The sequence below is a fragment of the Procambarus clarkii genome, chromosome 38 (genome assembly GCF_040958095.1).
Source record: "Procambarus clarkii isolate CNS0578487 chromosome 38, FALCON_Pclarkii_2.0, whole genome shotgun sequence".
Lineage (NCBI taxonomy): Eukaryota > Metazoa > Arthropoda > Malacostraca > Decapoda > Cambaridae > Procambarus > Procambarus clarkii.
The window spans coordinates 23,837,437-23,863,100 of record NC_091187.1 but is presented as its reverse complement, the minus strand read 5'-3'; the positions used below and the strand labels follow the sequence as shown (position 1 = coordinate 23,863,100).

General features: G+C 39.3%; 1 protein-coding gene across 1 annotated transcript; it reads right to left on the bottom strand.

Annotated features, from left to right (window-relative positions):
• Window positions 1-11,825: 11,825 nt before the first annotated feature.
• LOC138372294 (myosin-6-like) lies at window positions 11,826-25,107 on the bottom strand. The gene is made up of 6 exons (XM_069337576.1): window positions 24,328-25,107; window positions 23,978-24,048; window positions 23,175-23,361; window positions 22,050-22,229; window positions 17,880-18,029; window positions 11,826-12,053 (listed from the first exon to the last, which is right to left on the bottom strand). The coding sequence occupies exons 1-6, from the start codon at window positions 25,105-25,107 to the stop codon at window positions 11,826-11,828; spliced, it is 1,596 nt and encodes a 531-aa protein (XP_069193677.1).
• Between the last annotated feature and the right edge of the window lie 557 nt (window positions 25,108-25,664).

Genomic DNA, 25,664 nt, shown 5'->3' with positions numbered 1-25,664 from the left:
GCTTAAAGGTTTGCCAAGAAAACCTTCTTAATACCATGTTTTCTGCACTAAGAATTAGTGATAAATACTTGCATTAATTGTTTGAGTTGTTTTACTTTCGTTTCTGCTTATTTAGTGTAAGAGCGCAGCACGAACAAACTTGCAAACTTACTAATATGTAAGTGAATTTCCAGAGAACTAATATGTTTAATGCATTATCGTTAAACATTAGCATTGTTAATTAACATGCTTCATGAGCTTAACATAGCTCACCTTAGAATTAACGTAATAATATGAGTGCTCGTTCACCATGCGCACGAGCTTAATATTGCTCGCCATGATAACTGAATGACAAAACTCCACCTCGTTAATTCGAGTTCACTGAACTCACCCTGTTAGCACTGCTAACGAGCTCAATGTAGCTCACCCTGTCAACACTGTTGACGAGTTCACTGAACTCACCCTGTCAGCACTGCTGACGAGCTCAATGTAGCTCACCCTGTCAACACTGTTGACGAGTTCACTGTAACTCACCCTGTTAGCACTGCTAACGAGCTCACTGTAGCTCACCCTGTCAACACTGTTGACGAGTTCACTGCAACTCACCCTGTTAGCACTGCTAACGAGCTCACTGTAGCTCACCCTGTCAGCACTGCTGACGAGCTCACTGCAGCTCACCCTGTCAACACTGTTGACGAGTTCACTGTAACTCACCCTGTTAGCACTAGCTAACGAGCTCACTGTAGCTCACCCTGTCAGCACTGCTGACGAGCTCACTGCAGCTCACCCTGTCAACACTGTTGACGAGTTCACTGTAACTCACCCTGTTAGCACTAGCTGACGAGCTCACTGTAGCTCACCCTGTCAACACTGTTGACGAGTTCACTGTAACTCACCCTGTTAGCACTAGCTAACGAGCTCACTGTAGCTCACCCTGTCAACACTGTTGACGAGTTCACTGTAACTCACCCAGTTAGCACTGCTAACGAGCTCAATGTAGCTCACCCTGTCAACACTGTTGACGAGTTCACTGTAACTCACCCTGTTAGCACTAGCTAACGAGCTCACTGTAGCTCACCCTGTCAACACTGTTGACGAGTTCACTGTAACTCACCCTGTTAGCACTGCTAACGAGCTCAATGTAGCTCACCCTGTCAACACTGTTGACGAGCTCACTGTAGCTCACCCTGTCAGCACTGCTGACGAGCTCACTGTAGCTCACCATGTTCACGAGTTCAATATAGCTCGACCAGTTGATGAGCTCAATACTGCTCACAATGTTAATTCGAGTACATTTTGCTCACATTTAGCTTAGTCCCTTACTTAGGTAGGTTAGAAATTCAAACCATTTATTTATGTAGGCTTAGGGACTTTAGTAGTGTCAACTGAGTACTACCCTAATCAGTACTCACCATTAATTACAGTTGACTATACTTATAGAGACTGATTTAATGAACTCAAATTCATGTAAAGGTGATTTCGTACTAACCAGTTTACAGTGTCAAGCCTATGAGCTGCCATTTAATTAGCTCATAAGTCAGAATGACTAGGCTACTAATCTCACTGTCGACTCAGAATTTTCCTTGATTTTAATGAATAAACTTTTCAGTTCTCTACCTTTCTATTATTTTAGCTAGTTAGCAAATTAGTTGTACCATCAGTCAGCATGACTACTGCACGGCAGTGCACATTAAATTCAACTTCCTCATTTGAATTGGAGGTGATCGTGATGCTGCGTGATGTTATTGTCTAGTAACTCAATAGTTACAAGTCACAGCGACCCTAGACAGTCACCTTACTGTAGTGTCATAGTCCCCTTGACCTTAAATGACTAATAACACTTTACTGTATAATCATACAATAGTGTTATCAGTTCTTAGGAACTTATTCTGAGTTTACCTACGATTCAGCAGCTACGTAATACACCATTACACGTCACTGCGACCCTAGTTGTTGAGTTTATTGTGAGCTTTAGAGTGTTCCTGATTACCGATAACTTAATAATTTAATGTCTCAATATTTAATGCATGTTTCCACTAAGGGAAACTGCAAGCCTATTACAACTCGGAAGAAGAGTAATTTCCTTCACTTCCCACTGAGAAAACTGTGATGATGCTACGATGTGATATCACGTAACGAAATATTACACGTCACTATGACCCAGGATATCGCATCACCGTAGATTCTGTTAGTTTAAATTGGGAGAGTTGAATTCTATAAATATTGTGTAGGCTACAAACAACATGTTTCAGTTGACATGTAAATAGCAAGACTCAAATTCTTGTAAGTCCTTGATAAATCCGGGACGTTCGTCATGTGTGTACTAACATACTAACATACTAATGTATTAATCTTAATATCACTTCGGGATAGGTCAGTACAACACAGTACACTGCGGCCTTAGGATCCGCCCCCCGGAGTTATGTTGGATATTTCCAACATCGAATACAGCATTGTTGTATTCTCATTACTTATTACTAACCATACTAAATATTGTAGTAAGTAAATTTAACAACTCGTAGAATTCTCATGTACTAATAATTCATCTGTGCATTAGGCTAGAATTCTCACGTCACCTGACGCTAGTATTGCGTCAGATTTCTTTACAGTAAAACACATTATATTCAATTTGTGTGAGAATTAAATACGATTCTCCATAATTAAAGCATTCTGTATGACAACTGATTGCAGACGAATTGTTCTCTAACTAAAAGCCGAATAGAGCGTTAGAATCATAGCGTCTACCTCGCGACAGTGTTAACATCATCAATGAATGCCATAGGGAGACATTAATTCCTCTCCCTTATATATTTACTATTCTTAAATAGGTAAATAATAATATTTCGTTCCTCTAAATAATAAACCCGTCCAGTCTTTAAAGTTTCAAGCGCGAATGCGAGAAATATTAATGTTCGTGACAATAATTTGTGTTATGAACGTCGACTCGGCGTGGGTTGGAGGGACGCCATCCCCTTCAGTCGGTACGCGGACACGTGCAGAGCCGAAAGGAGGCAAACTGTGCTTACCGTACTCACAAACGACGCCATTGCCCAGCAAATCGGGCAGGTGTTATTCATCCGCAGATGAAAGCCGCCACTGTGAGGCGTGAACGACCTTGCAGATAATATCTTCAACTAGTGCTGGTGTTAAATGAGGGACCCCTAGACTTGGTTCCTGACGACACGTGATCAGCCAGCTTGAAACGCATCAATCCAGGATAGGTTCACCAGAGCCTGGGATGCGAAATTACGGCAATCTTAATACTTATACAATGCCCACAGCTAAGTACCCTATATTTGATGCATCATTTACAGGTTTAATAATAGCGGGGTGATTGTTCGTCACGCGGCAAGATAACACCTAATAACAGGTGATTAGAATTCCATCTGTAGATATCAATAATCTTGAATATGAATTGAGTAGTTAAATCAATTGCTACTGGTAGTTATTTATCTTGCAGCTCGAGAGACGAATTCCTCATGCTGTCTTCTACATGTTAACCGTGCCATTCGTCAGTGTACCAGATTTGGAGATTAAGAGGACTTCCAGGGTTATCTAAAGGAACCTACTACAAGCTAAGGCTTATTTCTTTTTATCCATATTCGTGCAATTTGATACATTCAGAATGTTTAATATTAATGTGTGATTTACTGTAACTCATTACTATGCTCATATTCATGTTCTTCTTTATATGAATAATATTATATTCAGCATTATTTATAGGATTAGATTATTATTAATTGAATTAGTGAACGAACCACACTGATTCCTGGACGTACTGACTTCCAGTAATAACCCCCCAATGTAGGTGTTTGAGGTTTGTTTCTTTAATAATACAGCCCATTAATTATTCTTATGATCATACTTTCTAGTCATATCCATAGTCACTGGTTTTCTCTAGGAATTGTATCTAATGATCTGAAATTCTCAGTTTCCCTCTTTACTTTAAAAGCGGGTGGTCCTTCGTAATTTAATTTACTATTTTAATTATTAATTAATCAGAATCAAGCCCAAATATCCCACAAGTGTCAATGAGAACTTTGAGATAAATACCAGCAATGTATACTATAGTCTCTGGGTTGTTTGGAAGATCATTTCATTCTGTGATTGATTGTACTCCATAAATATAATCACATTCACTGTCAATTGAGACTGGTTGTAATGAAATGTTGTCTTGTACATTATTAACATTTTGGATATGAGGTGCAATATTGTGTTTATCACCTCGACCCCTATGAACTGATCGTCGTACAGTGTTTTTATTCACTAACTGTGGTTTCTTGAGTGCGGAACGACACATAGCACCAAAATGACCTAGTTTTCCACACTCATAGCACTTCTTACCTTGAACAGGACAAACATTATCTAGGTGTGGGTAGTCTCCTCCACAATTGTAACATTTATTGTTGACACCCTCTGATGTGAGTTGTTGTGATTGCTTGAGTCTTGTTCCTTGACCCCATTTGTGATGTGGTTCTCGATTCAAATTGTTGTTTGGTTTGCCATGATATCTTCTTTGTTTACGGTGTCCTCCCTGAACCTTAAGTACCTCATCACTATTAGTAACAGTGGCAGAACCGTTGTTGGCACTGCACTCCATGACACGAGCATCACGTGCAGCATCTTCCATTCGATGAGCCATATCCAGTATCTTGGTAAGAGAACTTTCATCATCAACAAGTTCTAGAGCTCTTCGACGGAGACGTGTAGATGTGCATGTTTCAATTATTTGCTGTTTGATTTCTTTGTCAACATCAGCAAACTCACAATGGGCTGCTAAACCCTGCAGACGTGTGAAGTATTGATCAACGGTTTCATTAGAGAGTTGTTTTGCTCTCCTGAAATGCATAATTTTCATTGCAGTATTTTGCCTTCGTTTGAAATGCTCTGTTAGTTTGGCTACGGCAGTGTCATAATCTTTGGCATCACCAGTGTCTTTCAGTGTGTCAAAGATGTCACAAACTCTATCACCTTCATAATGAAGTAGAAAGGCACGCTTTCTTTCAGCACTTTTGATGTCTGAAAGTATCAGCAAATTTTCAAACCTTTTAAGCCATTTGACCCACCTCTGTGACAGGTTTGTCTGGTCACAGTCAGGATCAAATGCAAGAAACTGAGGTATATTTGCCATTTTTTACTGAATAAATATAAACTTATCACTTAAATGTTCCTCAGAATAATAAACACTTACTGCACTGTATATGATAGTTAAGAATTCACTGTAATTACTTTAACTTTGCAAAGCACACAAGCATTTTAATGCAAAAGTTCACAACAGTGTACAATATAGCAGCAACTGACTTCTTACCTAGCTCTGTATACATGTGGTGTTGTTCCTACCTACAGCTGCACAGCAGTTGTCAGCAGTTGGCACAGCAGTAGTTAGCAGTTGGTACAGCAGTTGGCACAGCAGTCAGTTCACAGTGTGAAGAATTGTAGCACAGAGCGCGTTTCGTATACAAAACATCGGGTTTTGTATACAGCATCAAAGCGTCGTTTCGTACACAGCGTCGGCAGATTCCTCAGTACACAGCTTCAATCAGCACAGCTTGGGTAGTACACAGCATTGGTTAGCACACAGCATTGTTTAGCACACAGCATTGGTTAGCACACAGCTTTGGTTAGCTCGCAGCATCGAGTATGGTGCTTACAGACAGCACAACTTCCCCCCTTCTCCGGGGGCGAGACAGTATGTTCTTGTGTTTTAAGTTGAGCAAATACCTGCATTCACAGTTCATCCTCGTCGCCAGTGTGGTGTTGTGTGTTACTGAGGAAGTCTTGGTTGTAGGGTTGATATAAAGTCATGGCTTGGTTACTGACTTTAATACTTATAAACGATTACATGACTAGTAGCTACCAAGCTGGCAGCATCCTCTACGCTCTCGGTTTTCCTTCTCTTGACGTCTGAGCCGCCGCACATAGAAAACGGATGGTACTGTTTTCTGTGAACATGACACCATCTTCCCCTACAACACTCGACTCTTCCGGATTTACCTCCTCAGGGACACAACAAGCCACAATACTGGGCCCACAATAAGCCTTCAACCGGTTCACATGTACGCTCATGATTTGACGTTTCTGTTGGGGGATTGCAAACTTTGTAAGTAACTTCACGAAAACGTTTTGCTACTTGATAAGGTCCTGCAAATTTATGTGACATGGAAGTACCCATACGAGGCTTCAAGACCATTACCAAATCTCCTGGCTCAAAAACTCTGAGTTTGGCCTTGAACCTCTTGTCATGTTTCTCCTTCATTACCTGTTGGTTTTCACTTAGATGTCGTAAGGCAAACTCCCTCGTTCTAGACAGCTTGCTCTTTACATCCGTTAGGTAACGCTCACTCTGCCTGGCTATAATATATCCCAACATCTCCTGCAACATTTTTAAAGGTCCTCTCACCTGATGTCCAAACACAAGATCGAAAGGAGAGCAGCCTAGGGCACTGTGCAATCCATCTCTGGCAGCAAATAGAACAAATGGTAAATTATCATCCCAGTGTCTGGGTGAATCTTCCCCAGTTGCTTTCAACATCTTCTTGAGAGTTTGGTGGAACCGCTCGATTCCCCAACACTCTGAGGATGGTAAGGACTGGACAAATTATGCTGAATACGAAATGAATTACAAAAGGTTTTAAATGTGGCGGAACAAAAATTTCTCCCATTATCAGTTTGAATTATTCGGGGCATACCAAATAGTGAAAAAAATCGTTCCAACTGCTTTATAATTGTAGAAGCTCTGATGTTACGTAAGGCATACGCTTCAGGGAACCTGGTGGTCATACATAAAATTGTAAACATATACATATTTCCGGATTTGGTACGGGGTAAATTTCTGACACAATCCAGTACCACATGAGTAAAAGGCTCCTCTGGCACTACAATAGGGTATAATGGTGCTCGTGGCACAGTCTGATTAGGCTTACCAACAGTTTGACACAACACAATTGTGACAATATCTGACCACATCCTTTTTGAGTTTTGGCCAATAGAAAAATTTACATATCTTATGATACATACTGGTAATGCCTTGGTGACCTCCCATCAGGTAATCATGGGCAGCTTGCAATACCTGCTCCCTATACTCTGTCGGCACAACGAGCTGGGTCTTAGACTCACAATCATCTGATGAGGGAGTTCCAGGTGGTCTCCATCTTCTCATCAGACATCGATCATTGAAATAACAACCCGTGCTCTCCTCCAAAGTATCAATGGAGTCAGCTGCTTCTGCATAACATTCAGCTAGACTGGGATCAGTACTCTGCAACTCACTCAAGGTCTGGAACTCAACAGCTGGAGCGAGCGGGCCAGGAACTGGTACCTGGGCCACCTCTTCCAGACCATCTGGGTCAGAATAAATTAGGGCTTTGGCACCGGTCTCCCTCTCGACATCCGCATGAGCTAAGAATGTATCCTCAAGGTCCACCTCCCTGTCTGAAGTGGTCCTGGCCTCGAGAACATCCACCTTGGTAGTAACAGGACTTACCACACTCTGCTTACCCATGGATCTGGTCACAACACAGGTTGGATAAATGACACCATCATCTGCATCTGGTTGAGCCAGTACTGCACTAGGGTTAGTAAACATAGCAGGACAATCGGTCCCACTAACTTGACACTTGTCAAAATCATTACCTACAATAATATCAATCCCAGGGATGGGCAACTGCTCACTAACTGCTACAGTGCACCAACCTGGTGTAATAGAAGAATTCAGGTTAACTTTAATTAATGGTACACGCTGGACATGACCTCCAAGTCCTTGCAATAACACTACCTCTCCAGTGTCTTTTGTGCAAACATCAGTAAGAACACGGCGAGAAATTAAAGACTGGGAAGCACCAGTGTCCCTTAACAACTGCACTGTCTTCCAGGTTCCACTAGTACATAATAAGGTACCCGAATGTAGGTATGGTTCAAAATTAGTCATCCACTTGGGCATGACTGGAGCAACATTAGCATTAAAGGTTTGCAAACCCCTACTCATAATCAGACCAGTTGGTCTCAACTCAGGGTGCAAAGCATAACAGGAATTTACCACATGACCTTTTCTCCTGCAATGCGTGCAATATCTGCCAGTGGTCGAAAAAACCGAACCAATTGCTGGTTTAATCACTACATTACTTGAGGTTGACAACCCTGTCTGTTTTTTCAGTTTTAGGCTTTACAGGAGAAGGTGAGGTAGCTGGTCGGGTCTGGAAAACATGATTTTTAGGAACATAATAATTAGTTTTAGCATTATAATGATTAACTAGTGCTCGAAAAGGCACCTTAGTAAGTAATTCATGCTCATCAGCTAGCTTGGCTAGTTTCATAAGATCAGTGGTTTGTTTATTTTCCGCCATAAACAAAGCTAATTTCTCTGGTAGACATCCCAATACTTCCTCAGTTACTATGAGGTCTCTCAAAGTCTCAAACTCTGAAATATTAAGTGCTTTAACCCATCTTTCAAAATTATTTAATTTAACCCGTACAAAATCAGAAATAGTCTGGTCATGTGCTCTTTTTAAACTTCTGAATTTTTGTCTATGTGCCTCTGGGATCTGCTGGTAAGCATTCAAGATGCTCTGCTGGACAAATTTAAAATCGAAAGAATTCTCAGCAGGAATAGATTCAAAAACTTCTTGAGCTTTCCCTTTAAATTGTCCTTGCATAATGGCAACCCATTGATCCACAGGCCAATTCATGCTGACTGCTAATTTCTTAAAATGTAAAAAGAATATTTCTGGATCTTCCTCATTGAATTTAGGTAAATCTACATGTTTACTGTACTTGGAAGAACTAATTGTATTCTCTGCATTATTACTAGTGTTACCTTGCCCTGCTACAATTCTCTGCTGTTCCAACCTGTTATTATTTTCAGCCATTCTCTGCTGAATTTCTAATTGTTTAGTTTGTTCTTCGGCTTGTTGTTTCTTTGTTGCCTCTAGTTGCAACTGTGCTACTAATCTATTATTTTGTGCCTCAATCTCTAACCGTCGAGTTTCAAGCTCTCTCTGCTGAGCTTCAGCCTCTAATATTTTCTGTTGCCTTTCAAATTCACATTCTTTCTCTCGAGCCTCAATCTTAGCATATGCTACTTGCGTCTCCAACTCCAGATGCCTTAAAGCAATCTGTTCACGTGTCTCCTCTCGTACCTCATCCAGAAATTCTTCTCCTAACTCACTATTCTCTACTAAATGGATCACTATCACTCTCAATATTTGTGCCCTATTCATTTTATTCTTGGCTGTTAACTCTAACTTATTTGCCATATTTTTAAGGCAGACTTTTTTAGGCTTTTAATTCCCTCAAAGTCTGGATTAGCTAACAACGACTCAACTTGATCCTCCATGATCCTCCATAATTGACCATGATCAATTATCACAACTTAGCACTTAAAACAACACTGAAAATTTTGCTTGGCCCCCTGGCACAAGCTGAACACTTACCTCAATCGCAAAGCATTGAGAAGTTTTCACAGCAGCTCTGATTGAACAGAGAATATGTACACAGGCTTGATTAGGTGTCACTAGATAATCACAGAGTACCTAGGAAGGCAATTGCTATTAGTAATTTGCACTGTCAATTAGTTCATTACATTACAGGGAATTAAAATTTAACCTTACAGACAGTGGCCCTCATTTGTTAAAGCCTTTGATGCCTTGGTATGGTTCTTTGCCTGAAGTGATCAACTATATATGTTTCGGCATCATCTGAAGTTTTCGTCTAGGGGATAGTAATATGTAAAAGGTTATTATAAGAAAACACTGATTTAAAAGGGGCAAACAATCTACTGTACGTAAGAGTGACAAACATATCAACCTATAAATGGTAAATATATAACAGCCATAAATATTCTTCAGCATGCAATAATATCATCAAATCCTTAATAAGCACAGACAATCTCTTAAACACATAAATTAATAAATGGGGTATCACAAAATAGTCTTTCCTTAAGAATTAACTAAGTAATAAGCTAAATAAACAATATCCATCGACTTAACTTCAGTACATGTCTCCTCCCATGCAGCTCACCCCATGCGTCTCCCTAGCCTCCCGCCATCACAGCAGGCGTTCTACCAAAACATCAACTAAGCATCCACATGAACTCTTGTGAAACTCTACTAACAAAGTGTAATACTAAGAACATTATAATCAGTAATCTTAAGAATATATAATACTGTTACACTAATCACACGAATTTATTACACTCAATAACAGGAAATAATCAAGGTTGAAATATAAGCGCTAGCGTGACAACGAGCCGCACTCTGGGCACATCTAAATATGGTCATCCCCCGCAAGGAGAAACCACACTCCCTCCAACAAGAATTAACTTGCACAAGCCTATCAAAATATAATGCAACTCAGGCACACTACAGCATGCTACAATATACATCATACAATATTATATAAATCATACAATATTAAATGGAACACAAATGGATGCTATACTAATAATAGAACAGAACAGGGAAAGTATTAATTACTATACATCGTTATCATGATAATGTTAGAATCAATGCTAGATTCGTAACATCCCTCCCGGTCCCTAAGAAAAAAATGAAATTAACTGAAGTTTGATTTAATTTTTTGCATGCATGAAATATAACATGAAAATAAAACATAAAGATACGTCAACAAAAGATCAAAGTATAAAACAATGAAATTTCACACAGTAAAAAATAAAAAAAATACATGCATCTTATGAATATAGAACACTTCTTATGGCACTGCAATAGGAAGTCCTCTGGATAAGTCATCAGCAATAACATATTGCCTTCCAGGAATATGACGAAGTACAAAATTGTATTCTTGCAGAATCAATGACTATCTAAGTATTCTTTGTTTTTTATATTTCATGGAGTTAATGAATGTCAATTGATTATGACCTGTATATACTACAACTTGATTGCCTGATAAGTATTTCTCAAACTTCTTAACTGCCAAGATCAAACAAAGAGCTTCTTTCTCAACCACATAATAATTAGTTTGTGTCCTGTCAAATTTACGAGAGAAATAATATACAGGATATTCTATATCATCTGGTCCTACTTGGAACAAAACAGCACCTGCTCCTAGATCCGAAGCGTCTATGTGCTGAATAAAAGGTTTATCATACTAGCTAGCACAGGTGAGGTAGAGAGAATTCCTTTCAACTTCTGAAAAGAGTTCTGACACTCCTGTGTCCACTTGAATTTTACCTGCTTCTTCAGAAGATTGGTTATAGGTGCAGCAACAATGGAAAAGTTTTTACAATATCTCCTATAATACGCACACATCCCAATAAATCTCTGCACAGACTTCTTACTGGTTAGTACTGGGTAATCCACAATTGCCTGGATCTTGTCTTGCAATGGGACTATCCTACCTTGTCCGACCTCATGTCCTAAGTACACTATTGTTCCTTTAGCCCAACTACATTTCTTCATATTCACAGTAAAATTAGTATGTTGTAACACAGTAAACAATTTCTTTAAACTGGACATATGGTCTACCCAACTCTTACTGAAAATCACAATGTCATCCAAATATGCCCTATAATCTGGCACATCCTTCAACAAATAATTCATTAACCTTTGAAAAGTTGCTGGAGCATTCCTTAATCCAAACGGCATCACATTAAAGTCAAATGCTCCATCAAGAGTGATAAATACTATCACATCCCTTGCAAAATCTGTAAGTGGTATCTGGTGATACCCTTGAGATAAGTCCAATTTAGATACAAATTTATCATGACCGATAGTGTCAATGCAGTCCTCCAATAAAGGTAAAGGATATACATCAACTACAGTTACCTGGTTGAGTTTTCTATAATCCACTACTAATCTCCATTTATCCTCTGGTTTTGGTACCACTAAACACGGTTAACTCCAGGAGCTCTGACTGGGTCTAATGAACCCATGTCGAAGAAGATAATCAACCTCCTGGATGATACGTCGTTTCTCGGGTGTCACTCGATAAGGGTGTAGCCGAATTGGAGTTACATCTGTCAGTTTATGGTCATGAGTAATTAGAGACGGCTGAGTGGGGACCTCCCCAAACAAGTTCGAGGACATCTTCAACAGGTCCTGGAACTCTGCTCTCTCCTCATCCTGCAAATGACACAACAATTCTTCCCCGGAACTGGAATTAGATAAAAGAGGATTACCATCTGTGGTGTTGTGTGTTACTGAGGAAGTCTTGGTTGTAGGGTTGATATAAAGTCATGGCTTGGTTACTGACTTTAATACTTATAAACGATTACATGACTAGTAGCTACCAAGCTGGTAGCGTCCTCTACACTCTCTGTTTTCCTTCTCTTGGCGTCTGAGCCGCCGCACATAGGAAACGGATGGTACCGTTTTCTGTGAACATGACATCCCTCCTTTTCTTTAAAAAGAATGAATACAGGATGTCTACCATGCTTGTAGCACAAAGCAAAGTTATTGACACAAAGTAAGTTATTAACATATCCAGAGATATTGCATACATTTAACATTAATTAAGCACACAAAGAATTTAAACAACTTAATCTTTACCACAAAGGATTTCAATGTTAAAAATACATATGCAATGTTAAACAAACATGAAAGAAACTGTAATACAAGGTTACAAAATATTGAATGAGAAATCTGCATTATTCAAACTTAGTTTAAATTTAGTTTAGCATAAAAAGTAAATACTTTGCATTACATAGGAACACAATTAATCATCAAATCGTGTAGGGCGTTTAACATGACGTTAAGGACGAGAGTCCCCAAATATAAGAACATCCCTTGATGAATTGTTTATTGAGTTATAATTCATTTTTCTTCTTCTTTTGCACGACTTTGCACTTCATCATTTTCTACACTAGTTGGAATCACTTTGAAATAGGCCATATTACGTGTTATACTATGATCTCTATTACTTGCTGTTACCATAGTTCCTTTTACACTAATCACTTTATATGGTTTTGTATCATACGGCATATCTAGCTTTCCCTCTTTTTTTTCTTTTTAACTAGAACAGTGTCTCCAACCTTTATGAATTGTTCCTTTGCACGTTGATCATGAGCAATTTTCATTTTGCCCTTGGCTAGTGCATCCTTCTCAGCGAGACGTTTATCCGTTATCTCGGCTGGCATGACAGGTAGTGCGATTTTCATAGGACGTCCAAATAAAAGTTCGCCAGGCGACTTGCCCAGTGTTCCATGTGGTGTTGCACGGTAGTTCCTGAGAAAAGCATACATATCTTGTTTCCAGGATCGTCCTTCGGCATGAGCACAGCGTACCGCTTTCATGAGAAGTTGCATGAATCTCTCGACTTCTCCATTTGCTTGAGGATGTAGTGGCATCACACGGCGGTGTTTGAATCCAATATGCTCAGCAAAGTTGACGAAGTCTTGTCCATTGAATGGCGGTCCATTGTCCGTCTTGACAACTTCAGGAATGCCAAAGTTTGAAGAGATCTTGTCGAGTTTCGGCATGACAGCCTTTGCAGATGTGGAAGTGAGGATTTCTACTTCTGGATAACGTGAGTGATCATCAGTGACTACCATCAAGTACTCTCCAGTTGGTAGCGGTTCGCAGAAGTCCATCGATACTTCCGTCCATGGTGCAGCAGGTAGTGGTGAAGGTTGTAGAGGTGTTGGTCTTGAAGTATCCACTGCAGCTTAGCAAGGGACACAGACATCATGCATGTCCTTTGCTTGACGATCAATGCCAGGAAACCACACCTTTTCTCGTAGCAGCTGTTTGGTCCTAACAAGACCTTGGTGTCCTAGATGTGCAAGCTTCAGAGCACGTTCCTGGAGAACAGCTGGAATGACGATATGTAGTACTTAAAAGTGTACTTAAGCTCTGCCTTTCCTTTCCAAAGGTATTTATTTTTATTTTTATTTTATTTTTTTTTTGTTTGTCATCTTTGCCTGTTTTATACTCTTAATTATTTGTTCTTAGTTAATCCCCTTGTCACTAAACCTAGGGCTTTTTATTACCCTGTTAATTAACCGTTACTAAGCTAATTATCTTCAAGATCATTTTTTTTATGATTATTATTTTTCTTATTATTTTTTATTTTACATTTTTATTGTCAGTCTCTACTGATTTTTTGTTTTTTATTTTATGTAACTTCTGTGTCCTCCCTGGCTATCTATTGGATCTTTATTTTACTTCTAAATTGTTACTATTTTATTGTATTTGCTTTTATTCTTGTGTTTTGCTTTATCGTGTATCTTGTATCGTGATCCCTCTGCATCTCTATGCACACTGATATTGATCCTGATCAAAATCTTCTGTCTCATATCTACACCAACCAGCACACTGATCATCATTATTGCAAGTATTTCACAGCACACCAGGCTAAAAACAAACTTCAAAATAGCACCTGTCTATCAGTTTATAACCAAAATGTTAGATCACTTGGTAAACATTTTGACGATTTAAATGCATTACTCACAGCAATAGGTACTAACCTATCGTTCATTATTTTAACAGAAACTTGGCTAAATAAAGACTATACCCAACTCTACAACTTAGCTGGTTATAAAGCCATTCATAACTGTAGGCCTAATAAAAAAGGTGGTGGCACAGCTATATATTACCGAGATACATTTATCTGCAACAGTGTTATTAGTGACAGAGATGACTACTGTGAATATACTTTTGCTCAGTTTACAATTAAATCCCTTAAATCCTCTTTGACTATTGGAGCCATCTGTAGATTTCCCAATACTAACATAGCTTCTCTCTCAGACAACCTAAGGAATCTTATTATAAACAACAATCTCAACAAAAACCACATCATTCTGGGAGGAGACTTTAATATTGACCTGGGTCAACAAAATTGCTCTCAAGTTGACTATTTCCTTAACAGCATGAACTCCTGTATGCTAATCCCCACAATCACCAAACCTACCCGAGTCACTCAAACATCAGCCACTACCTTGGAACACATATGGACAAACATAACAGCTCCCCTTGTATCTGGTATAATCTACGACAGAACAACTGACCACTATCCTACCTTTCTCATAGCGAACATGGACATAACACCACCAAAAAGCAAGAAACTTTCATTTAGGCTACACAGTGAATCAGCTTTAGACAATCTTACAGAGGCACTTTACAATATTAACTGGGATTCTGAATTCAATAATACCCATGATATAATTTCATTAGCTAACCTCTTCCTCTCCAAAACTCTAAGCCTCTACAACCTTCATTGTCCCCTTCTTACCAAGCAAGTAACTGACAAAAGATTAAACAATCCATGGCTCACAAGTGGCATTCTCAACTCAATCAACAAGAAACATGAATATGAAAAGAAAGTTAGGATTGGCCTAGTTTCAAAGGAAGTAGCTAAAAAGTACTCATCAATGCTTACCAGTATCATCAGAAAGGCTAAACTTGCATATTATGTGAATAGATTCAATGAAGCAAAAGGCAACATGAAAAGCACTTGGAAAACTATCTCTCGTATCCTAGGAACTAAACAACACTCACATAACCAAATAAAACTCTACAAGGATGGGGATATACCGTCAACTGATTTAGAAATGGCAAATGAATTTAATAGTTTCTTTTCATCGGTTGGTGCTAATCTTGCCAGTAAAATCCCACAGACTCAGACACATATTAACACATATCTCTCAGGCAGCTATCCAAACTCTCTTCTCCTTTCACCAATCAGCCCGGCAGATGTTGTCCATCATACATTCTCTAAAAACCAAGTCAGGGAACACCAGTGAAATTCCGTCCATTGTGTACAAGAGAGCCTCCCATGCCCTTGCCCCACCCATAGCACTACTGTTCAACAAATCTATAGAGTATCACACCTTTCCTGATATCCTCAAAAAAGCAAGAGTAACGCTAGTCCATAAAGGAGGCAATCCGGCGGACATAAACAATTATAGACCAATATCAAATCTACCCATTCTATCAAAAATATTTGAAAAAATTATTTACAAACAGCTCTATTCCTACCTCGTAAAATTCGACATACTCAGCCCCTGCCAGTTTGGCTTCCGGTCCCAAAAGAGCACCAACGATGCAATCATTAGTCTCCTTGACATTATCTACTCAGCCCTTGACAAAAATGAGTTTCCGATTGGACTCTTCATTGACCTAAGAAAAGCCTTTGATACTGTTAATCACAACTACCTCTTACTTAAACTCCAGCATTATGGAATCCGAGGCCTTGCCCTTGACTACATCCGATCCTATCTTAGTGACAGACACCAATATGTAACCATCAATGATACAACTTCTTCCACTCTACCAATTACCGTTGGAGTGCCACAGGGCAGCATCTTAGGACCTCTTCTATTTCTTATATATATAAACGATCTGCCTAATGTCTCTAATATTCTCAAACCTATATTGTTTGCTGACGATACTACCCTTATCTACTCAAACCTCAACCCACATACACTAAATAATGTTGTGAATAATGAATTAAAAAAAGTCCACTTATGGATGTCAACGAACAAACTAACATTAAACATCGAAAAGACTTACTACATCTTATTTGGAAGCAAATCATCAAATGCAATTCAGCTACAGATAGACAACATTAACATCAGTAATAAAAATGATGGCAAGTTTCTTGGCCTATTCCTAGACAAGAGACTCAACTTCAGCACCCACATTCAACACATAACTAAGAAAGTCTCTAAGACAGTTGGTATACTCTCCAAAATCAGATATTATGTTCCTAACTCTGCTCTCCTCTCACTATATTATGCACTAATCTACCCCTATCTTAATTATGGTATCTGTGCATGGGGGTCTACCACTGCAAACCACCTTAAGCCCATCATCACACAGCAAAAATCTGCTATCAGAATAATAACTAACTCTGCTTTCAGACAATACTCATCTCCCTTGTTTAAATCCCTAAACTTGCTAAATATTAACTCCCTCCACATATTCTCTTGTGTCAACTACATTTACAAAACCCTGTTCTTAAATGCAAACCAAGCTCTGAAACTCTCCCTGGACAGATGTAATAGGACCCATTATCACCACACCAGAAATAAATATCTCTTTGATATCCCCAGGGTCAAACTTAATCTGTGTAAACACTCTATGCAAATTAAGGGACCTAGTCTATGGAACTCACTCCCTAGTGAATTGAAAAACTGTAAAACTTTTGCCTTATTTAAAAGCAAAACCAAAAAGTACCTAACTTCATCTTCTTAGTTTCCTACACTGAGCTTTAAATTTGCTCTGTACCTAGTGTTACCCAATCTCCTAATTTTTATGTAATGTCAAACAACCTTATCATTGTGTTCATTGCTGTCTTCTTTTATGTGCTAGCCATATGCTGTATTGTGACTACCAATTTTTGTCAACTACCATTCAAGTTGTCATTGCAATCAATCTTATATTGTTTCTGCTGTACTGTGCCTACCAATTTGTTGTCAACTATCATTTTAAGCTGTCATTGCAATCAATCTTAGCTACCTATGTGCTTTAATATACTGTACCTACAATTTTCTCTCATCTTTTTTTTTTTTTCATTTCATGTAATCTGTTATCATTTTTTGTCTATAAATTTTGCAAGTATTTACCTCCTTAAAATTTTCTTAGATTAAGGACCTGCCCGAAACGCTGCGCGTGCTAGTGGCTTTAAAAGACTGTAATTACCATATTTGTATCCTCACATTCCTTATGTACATTCTTGTATATGCATAAATAAATAAATAAATAAATAAATAAATAGATATGAGTACCTCGGAGCACGGTGTCGCGTTGTTGCGTAACACTTAATTCTGTCTGGATGCGTTCAGGTGCTTTGAATGCATCTTGGTCAACTCCTGAGGGTGGGATGCGTGGAAACTTTTTCTTAGTCAATGCATCCACTGTTTCTTGCAGAGTTGGGTCCTCTAAGGTTGCAGTACGGATTTCATCAAGAGTGAGAGCCTTAGGGACTGCATCACAGGTTACAGAGTGTACATATTCCTCGGCAACTTGAATTACATCTGGGTTGATGTGCAGATGAACTTTGCTATCAATAGAACAATCTATGGGTTCAAATCGATCAAAAAATTCAGCAACAATAGCATCAACATTGTTTGCAGATTCCACTGCTACAGCATTAGAAAGCTGAAGTAGTCCCAATTTGGTTGAAGTCTTGTAACTGAGCAGAGATTCCTATGCATTCCTAACAACATGGAATGTAGTAATGAGCATTGCATTCTTTGACTTAATCTCTGCAGTGAAAGTTCCAATCACTGGCAAGGCTACCTTTGAAGCATAGGCAGTGGATTTACCATTATAGTTCTCAAGCTTTGGGAACTGTTTTTTAAATTTTTCATAGTGGCACTCAGCAATGGTGTCAATGTTTGATCCAGTGTTGTTGGATATTTCCAACATCGAATACAGCATTGTTGTATTCTCATTACTTATTACTAACCATACTAAATATTGTAGTAAGTAAATTTAACAACTCGTAGAATTCTCATGTACTAATAATTCATCTGTGCATTAGGCTAGAATTCTCACGTCACCTGACGCCAGTATTGCGTCAGATTTCTTTACAGTAAAACACATTATATTCAATTTGTGTGAGAATTAAATACGATTCTCCATAATTAAAGCATTCTGTATGACAACTGATTGCAGACGAATTGTTCTCTAACTAAAAGCCGAATAGAGCGTTAGAATCATAGCGTCTACCTCGCGACAGTGTTAACGTCATCAATGAATGCCATGGGGAGACATTAATTCCTCTCCCTTATATATTTACTATTCTTAAATAGGTAAATAATAATATTTCGTTCCTCTAAATAAACCCGTCCAGTCTTTAAAGTTTCAAGCGCGAATGCGAAAAATATTAATGTTCGTGACAATAATTTGTGTTATGAACGTCGACTCGGCGTGGGTTGGAGGGACGCCATCCCCTTCAGTCGGTACGCGGACACGTGCAGAGCCGAAAGGAGGCAAACTGTGCTTACCGTACTCACAAACGACGCCATTGCCCAGCAAATCGGGCAGGTGTTATTCATCCGCAGATGAAAGCCGCCACTGTGAGGCGTGAACGACCTTGCAGATAATATCTTCAACTAGTGCTGGTGTTAAATGAGGGACCCCTAGACTTGGTTCCTGACGACACGTTATCAGCCAGCTTGAAACGCATCAATCCAGGATAGGTTCACCGGAGCCTGGGATGCGAAATTACGGCAATCTTAATACTTATACAGTGCCCACAGCTAAGTACCCTTTATTTGATGCATCATTTACAGGTTTAATAATAGCGGGGTGATTGTTCGTCACGCGGCGAGATAACACCTAATAACAGGTGATTAGAATTCCATCTGTAGATATCAATAATCTTGAATATGAATTGAGTAGTTAAATCAATTGCTACTGGTAGTTATTTATCTTGCAGCTCGAGAGACGAATTCCTCATGCTGTCTTCTCCATGTTAACCGTGCCATTCGTCAGTGTACCAGACTTGGAGATTAAGAGGACTTCCAGGGTTATCTAAAGGAACCTACTACAAGCTAAGGCTTATTTCTTTTTATCCATATTCGTGCAATTTGATACATTCAGAATGTTTAATATTAATGTGTGATTTACTGTAACTCATTACTATGCTCATATTCATGTTCTTCTTTATATGAATAATATTATATTCAGCATTATTTATAGGATTAGATTATTATTTATTGAATTAGTGAACGAACCACACTGATTCCTGGACGTACTGACTTCCAGTAATAACCCCCCAATGTAGGTGTTTGAGGTTTGTTTTTTTAATAATACAGCCCATTAATTATTCTTATGATCATACTTTCTAGTCATATCCATAGTCACTTGTTTTCTCTAGAATTTTATCTAATGATCTGAAATTCTCAGTTTCCCTCTTTACTTTAAAAGCGGGTGGTCCTTCGTAATTTAATTTACTATTTTAATTATTAATTAATCAGAATCAAGCCCAAATATCCCACAAGTGTCAATGAGAACTTTGAGACAAATACCAGCAATGTATACTATAGTCTCTGGGTTGTTTGGAAGATCATTTCATTCTGTGATTGATTGTACTCCATAAATATAATCACATTCACTGTCAATTGAGACTGGTTGTAATGAAATGTTGTCTTGTACATTATTAACATTTTGGATATGAGGTGCAATATTGTGTTTATCACCTCGACCCCTATGAACTGATCGTCGTACAGTGTTTTTATTCACTAACTGTGGTTTCTTGAGTGCGGAACGACACATAGCACCAAAATGACCTAGTTTTCCACACTCATAGCACTTCTTACCTTGAACAGGACAAACATTATCTAGGTGTGGGTAGTCTCCTCCACAATTGTAACATTTATTGTTGACACCCTCTGATGTGAGTTGTTGTGATTGCTTGAGTCTTGTTCCTTGACCCCATTTGTGATGTGGTTCTCGATTCAAATTGTTGTTTGGTTTGCCATGATATCTTCTTTGTTTACGGTGTCCTCCCTGAACCTTAAGTACCTCATCACTATTAGTAACAGTGGCAGAACCGTTGTTGGCACTGCACTCCATGACACGAGCATCACGTGCAGCATCTTCCATTCGATGAGCCATATCCAGTATCTTGGTAAGAGAACTTTCATCATCAACAAGTTCTAGAGCTCTTCGACGGAGACGTGTAGATGTGCATGTTTCAATTATTTGCTGTTTGATTTCTTTGTCAACATCAGCAAACTCACAATGGGCTGCTAAACCCTGCAGACGTGTGAAGTATTGATCAACGGTTTCATTAGAGAGTTGTTTTGCTCTCCTGAAATGCATAATTTTCATTGCAGTATTTTGCCTTCGTTTGAAATGCTCTGTTAGTTTGGCTACGGCAGTGTCATAATCTTTGGCATCACCAGTGTCTTTCAGTGTGTCAAAGATGTCACAAACTCTATCACCTTCATAATGAAGTAGAAAGGCACGCTTTCTTTCAGCACTTTTGATGTCTGAAAGTATCAGCAAATTTTCAAACCTTTTAAGCCATTTGACCCACCTCTGTGACAGGTTTGTCTGGTCACAGTCAGGATCAAATGCAAGAAACTGAGGTATATTTGCCATTTTTTACTGAATAAATATAAACTTATCACTTAAATGTTCCTCAGAATAATAAACACTTACTGCACTGTATATGATAGTTAAGAATTCACTGTAATTACTTTAACTTTGCAAAGCACACAAGCATTTTAATGCAAAAGTTCACAACAGTGTACAATATAGCAGCAACTGACTTCTTACCTAGCTCTGTATACATGTGGTGTTGTTCCTACCTACAGCTGCACAGCAGTTGTCAGCAGTTGGCACAGCAGTAGTTAGCAGTTGGTACAGCAGTTGGCACAGCAGTCAGTTCACAGTGTGAAGAATTGTAGCACAGAGCGCGTTTCGTATACAAAACATCGGGTTTTGTATACAGCATCAAAGCGTCGTTTCGTACACAGCGTCGGCAGATTCCTCAGTACACAGCTTCAATCAGCACAGCTTGGGTAGTACACAGCATTGGTTAGCACACAGCATAGTTTAGCACACAGCATTGGTTAGCACACAGCTTTGGTTAGCACGCAGCATCGAGTATGGTGCTTACAGACAGCACAACTTCCCCCCTCCTCCGGGGGCGAGACAGTATGTTCTCCTTGTGTTTTAAGTTGAGCAAATACCTGCATTCACAGTTCATCCTCGTCGCCAGTGTGGTGTTGTGTGTTACTGAGGAAGTCTTGGTTGTAGGGTTGATATAAAGTCATGGCTTGGTTACTGACTTTAATACTTATAAACGATTACATGACTAGTAGCTACCAAGCTGGCAGCATCCTCTACGCTCTCGGTTTTCCTTCTTTTGACGTCTGAGCCGCCGCACATAGAAAACGGATGGTACCGTTTTCTGTGAACATGACACCATCTTCCCCTACAACACTCGACTCTTCCGGATTTACCTCCTCAGGGACACAACAAGCCACAATACTTGGCCCACAATAAGCCTTCAACCGGTTCACATGTACACTCATGATTTGACGTTTCTGTTGGGGGATTGCAAACTTTGTAAGTAACTTCACGAAAACGTTTTGCTACTTGATAAGGTCCTGCAAATTTATGTGACATGGAAGTACCCATACGAGGCTTCAAGACCATTACCAAATCTCCTGGCTCAAAAACTCTGAGTTTGGCCTTGAACCTCTTGTCATGTTTCTCCTTCATTACCTGTTGGTTTTCACTTAGATGTCGTAAGGCAAACTCCCTCGTTCTAGACAGCTTGCTCTTTACATCCGTTAGGTAACGCTCACTCTGCCTGGCTATAATATATCCCAACATCTCCTGCAACATTTTTAAAGGTCCTCTCACCTGATGTCCAAACACAAGATCGAAAGGAGAGCAGCCTAGGGCACTGTGCAATCCATCTCTGGCAGCAAATAGAACAAATGGTAAATTATCATCCCAGTGTCTGGGAAAATCTTCCCCAGTTGCTTTCAACATCTTCTTGAGAGTTTGGTGGAACCGCTCGATTCCCCTTCACTCTGAGGATGGTAAGGACTGGACAAATTATGCTGAATACGAAATGAATTACAAAAGGTTTTAAATGTGGCGGAACAAAAATTTCTCCCATTATCAGTTTGAATTATTCGGGGCATACCAAATAGTGAAAAAAATCGTTCCAACTGCTTTATAATTGTAGAAGCTCTGATGTTACGTAAGGCATACGCTTCAGGGAACCTGGTGGTCATACATAAAATTGTAAACATATACATATTTCCGGATTTGGTATGGGGTAAATTTCCGACACAATCCAGTACCACATGAGTAAAAGGCTCCTCTGGCACTACAATAGGGTATAATGGTGCTCGTGGCACAGTCTGATTAGGCTTACCAACAGTTTGACACAACACAATTGTGACAATATCTGACCACATCCTTTTTGAGTTTTGGCCAATAGAAAAATTTACATATCTTATGATACATACTGGTAATGCCTTGGTGACCTCCCATCAGGTAATCATGGGCAGCTTGCAATACCTGCTCCCTATACTCTGTCAGCACAACGAGCTGGGTCTTAGACTCACAATCATCTGATGAGGGAGTTCCAGGTGGTCTCCATCTTCTCATCAGACATCGATCATTGAAATAACAACCCGTGCTCTCCTCCAAAGTATCAATGGAGTCAGCTGCTTCTGCATAACATTCAGCTAGACTGGGATCAGTACTCTGCAACTCACTCAAGGTCTGGAACTCAACAGTTGGAGCGAGCGGGCCAGGAACTGGTACCTGGGCCACCTCTTCCAGACCATCTGGGTCAGAATAAATTAGGGCTTTGGCACCGGTCTCCCTCTCGACATCCGCATGAGCTAAGAATGTATCCTCAAGGTCCACCTCCCTGTCTGAAGTGGTCCTGGCCTCGAGAACATCCACCTTGGTAGTAACAGGACTTACCACACTCTGCTTACCCATGGATCTGGTCACAACACAGGTTGGATAAATGACACCATCATCTGCATCTGGTTGAGCCAGTACTGCACTAGGGTTAGTAAACATAGCAGGACAATCGGTCCCACTAACTTGACACTTGTCAAAATCATTACCTACAATAATATCAATCCCAGGGATGGGCAACTGCTCACTAACTGCTACAGTGCACCAACCTGGTGTAATAGAAGAATTCAGGTTAACTTTAATTAATGGTACACGCTGGACATGACCTCCAAGTCCTTGCAATAACACTACCTCTCCAGTGTCTTTTGTGCAAACATCAGTAAGAACACGGCGAGAAATTAAAGACTGGGAAGCACCAGTGTCCCTTAACAACTGCACTGTCTTCCAGGTTCCACTAGTACATAATAAGGTACCCGAATGTAGGTATGGTTCAAAATTAGTCATCCACTTGGGCATGACTGGAGCAACATTAGCATTAAAGGTTTGCAAACCCCTACTCATAATCAGACCAGTTGGTCTCAACTCAGGGTGCAAAGCATAACAGGAATTTACCACATGACCTTTTCTCCTGCAATGCGTGCAATATCTGCCAGTGGTCGAAAAAACCGAACCAATTGCTGGTTTAATCACTACATTACTTGAGGTTGACAACCCTGTCTGTTTTTTCAGTTTTAGGCTTTACAGGAGAAGGTGAGGTAGCTGGTCGGGTCTGGAAAACATGATTTTTAGGAACATAATAATTAGTTTTAGCATTATAATGATTAACTAGTGCTCGAAAAGGCACCTTAGTAAGTAATTCATGCTCATCAGCTAGCTTGGCTAGTTTCATAAGATCAGTGGTTTGTTTATTTTCCGCCATAAACAAAGCTAATTTCTCTGGTAGACATCCCAATACTTCCTCAGTTACTATGAGGTCTCTCAAAGTCTCAAACTCTGAAATATTAAGTGCTTTAACCCATCTTTCAAAATTATTTAATTTAACCCGTACAAAATCAGAAATAGTCTGGTCATGTGCTCTTTTTAAACTTCTGAATTTTTGTCTATGTGCCTCTGGGATCTGCTGGTAAGCATTCAAGATGCTCTGCTGGACAAATTTAAAATCGAAAGAGTTCTCAGCAGGAATAGATTCAAAAACTTCTTGAGCTTTCCCTTTAAATTGTCCTTGCATAATGGCAACCCATTGATCTACAGGCCAATTCATGCTGACTGCTAATTTCTTAAAATGTAAAAAGAATATTTCTGGATCTTCCTCATTGAATTTAGGTAAATCTACATGTTTACTGTACTTGGAAGAACTAATTGTATTCTCTGCATTATTACTAGTGTTACCTTGCCCTGCTACAATTCTCTGCTGTTCCAACCTGTTATTATTTTCAGCCATTCTCTGCTGAATTTCTAATTGTTTAGTTTGTTCTTCGGCTTGTTGTTTCTTTGTTGCCTCTAGTTGCAACTGTGCTACTAATCTATTATTTTGTGCCTCAATCTCTAACCGTCGAGTTTCAAGCTCTCTCTGCTGAGCTTCAGCCTCTAATATTTTCTGTTGCCTTTCAAATTCACATTCTTTCTCTCGAGCCTCAATCTTAGCATATGCTACTTGCGTCTCCAACTCCAGATGCCTTAAAGCAATCTGTTCACGTGTCTCCTCTCGTACCTCATCCAGAAATTCTTCTCCTAACTCACTATTCTCTACTAAATGGATCACTATCACTCTCAATATTTGTGCCCTATTCATTTTATTGTTGGCTGTTAACTCTAACTTATTTGCCATATTTTTAAGGCAGACTTTTTTAGGCTTTTAATTCCCTCAAAGTCTGGATTAGCTAACAACGACTCAACTTGATCCTCCATGATCCTCCATAATTGACCATGATCAATTATCACAACTTAGCACTTAAAACAACACTGAAAATTTTGCTTGGCCCCCTGGCACAAGCTGAACACTTACCTCAATCGCAAAGCATTGAGAAGTTTTCACAGCAGCTCTGATTGAACAGAGAATATGTACACAGGCTTGATTAGGTGTCACTAGATAATCACAGAGTACCTAGGAAGGCAATTGCTATTAGTAATTTGCACTGTCAATTAGTTCATTACATTACAGGGAATTAAAATTTAACCTTCCAGACAGTGGCCCTCATTTGTTGAAGCCTTTGATGCCTTGGTATGGTTCTTTGCCTGAAGTGATCAACTATATATGTTTCGGCATCATCTGAAGTTTTCGTCTAGGGGATAGTAATATGTAAAAGGTTATTATAAGAAAACACTGATTTAAAAGGGGCAAACAATCTACTGTACGTAAGAGTGACAAACATATCAACCTATAAA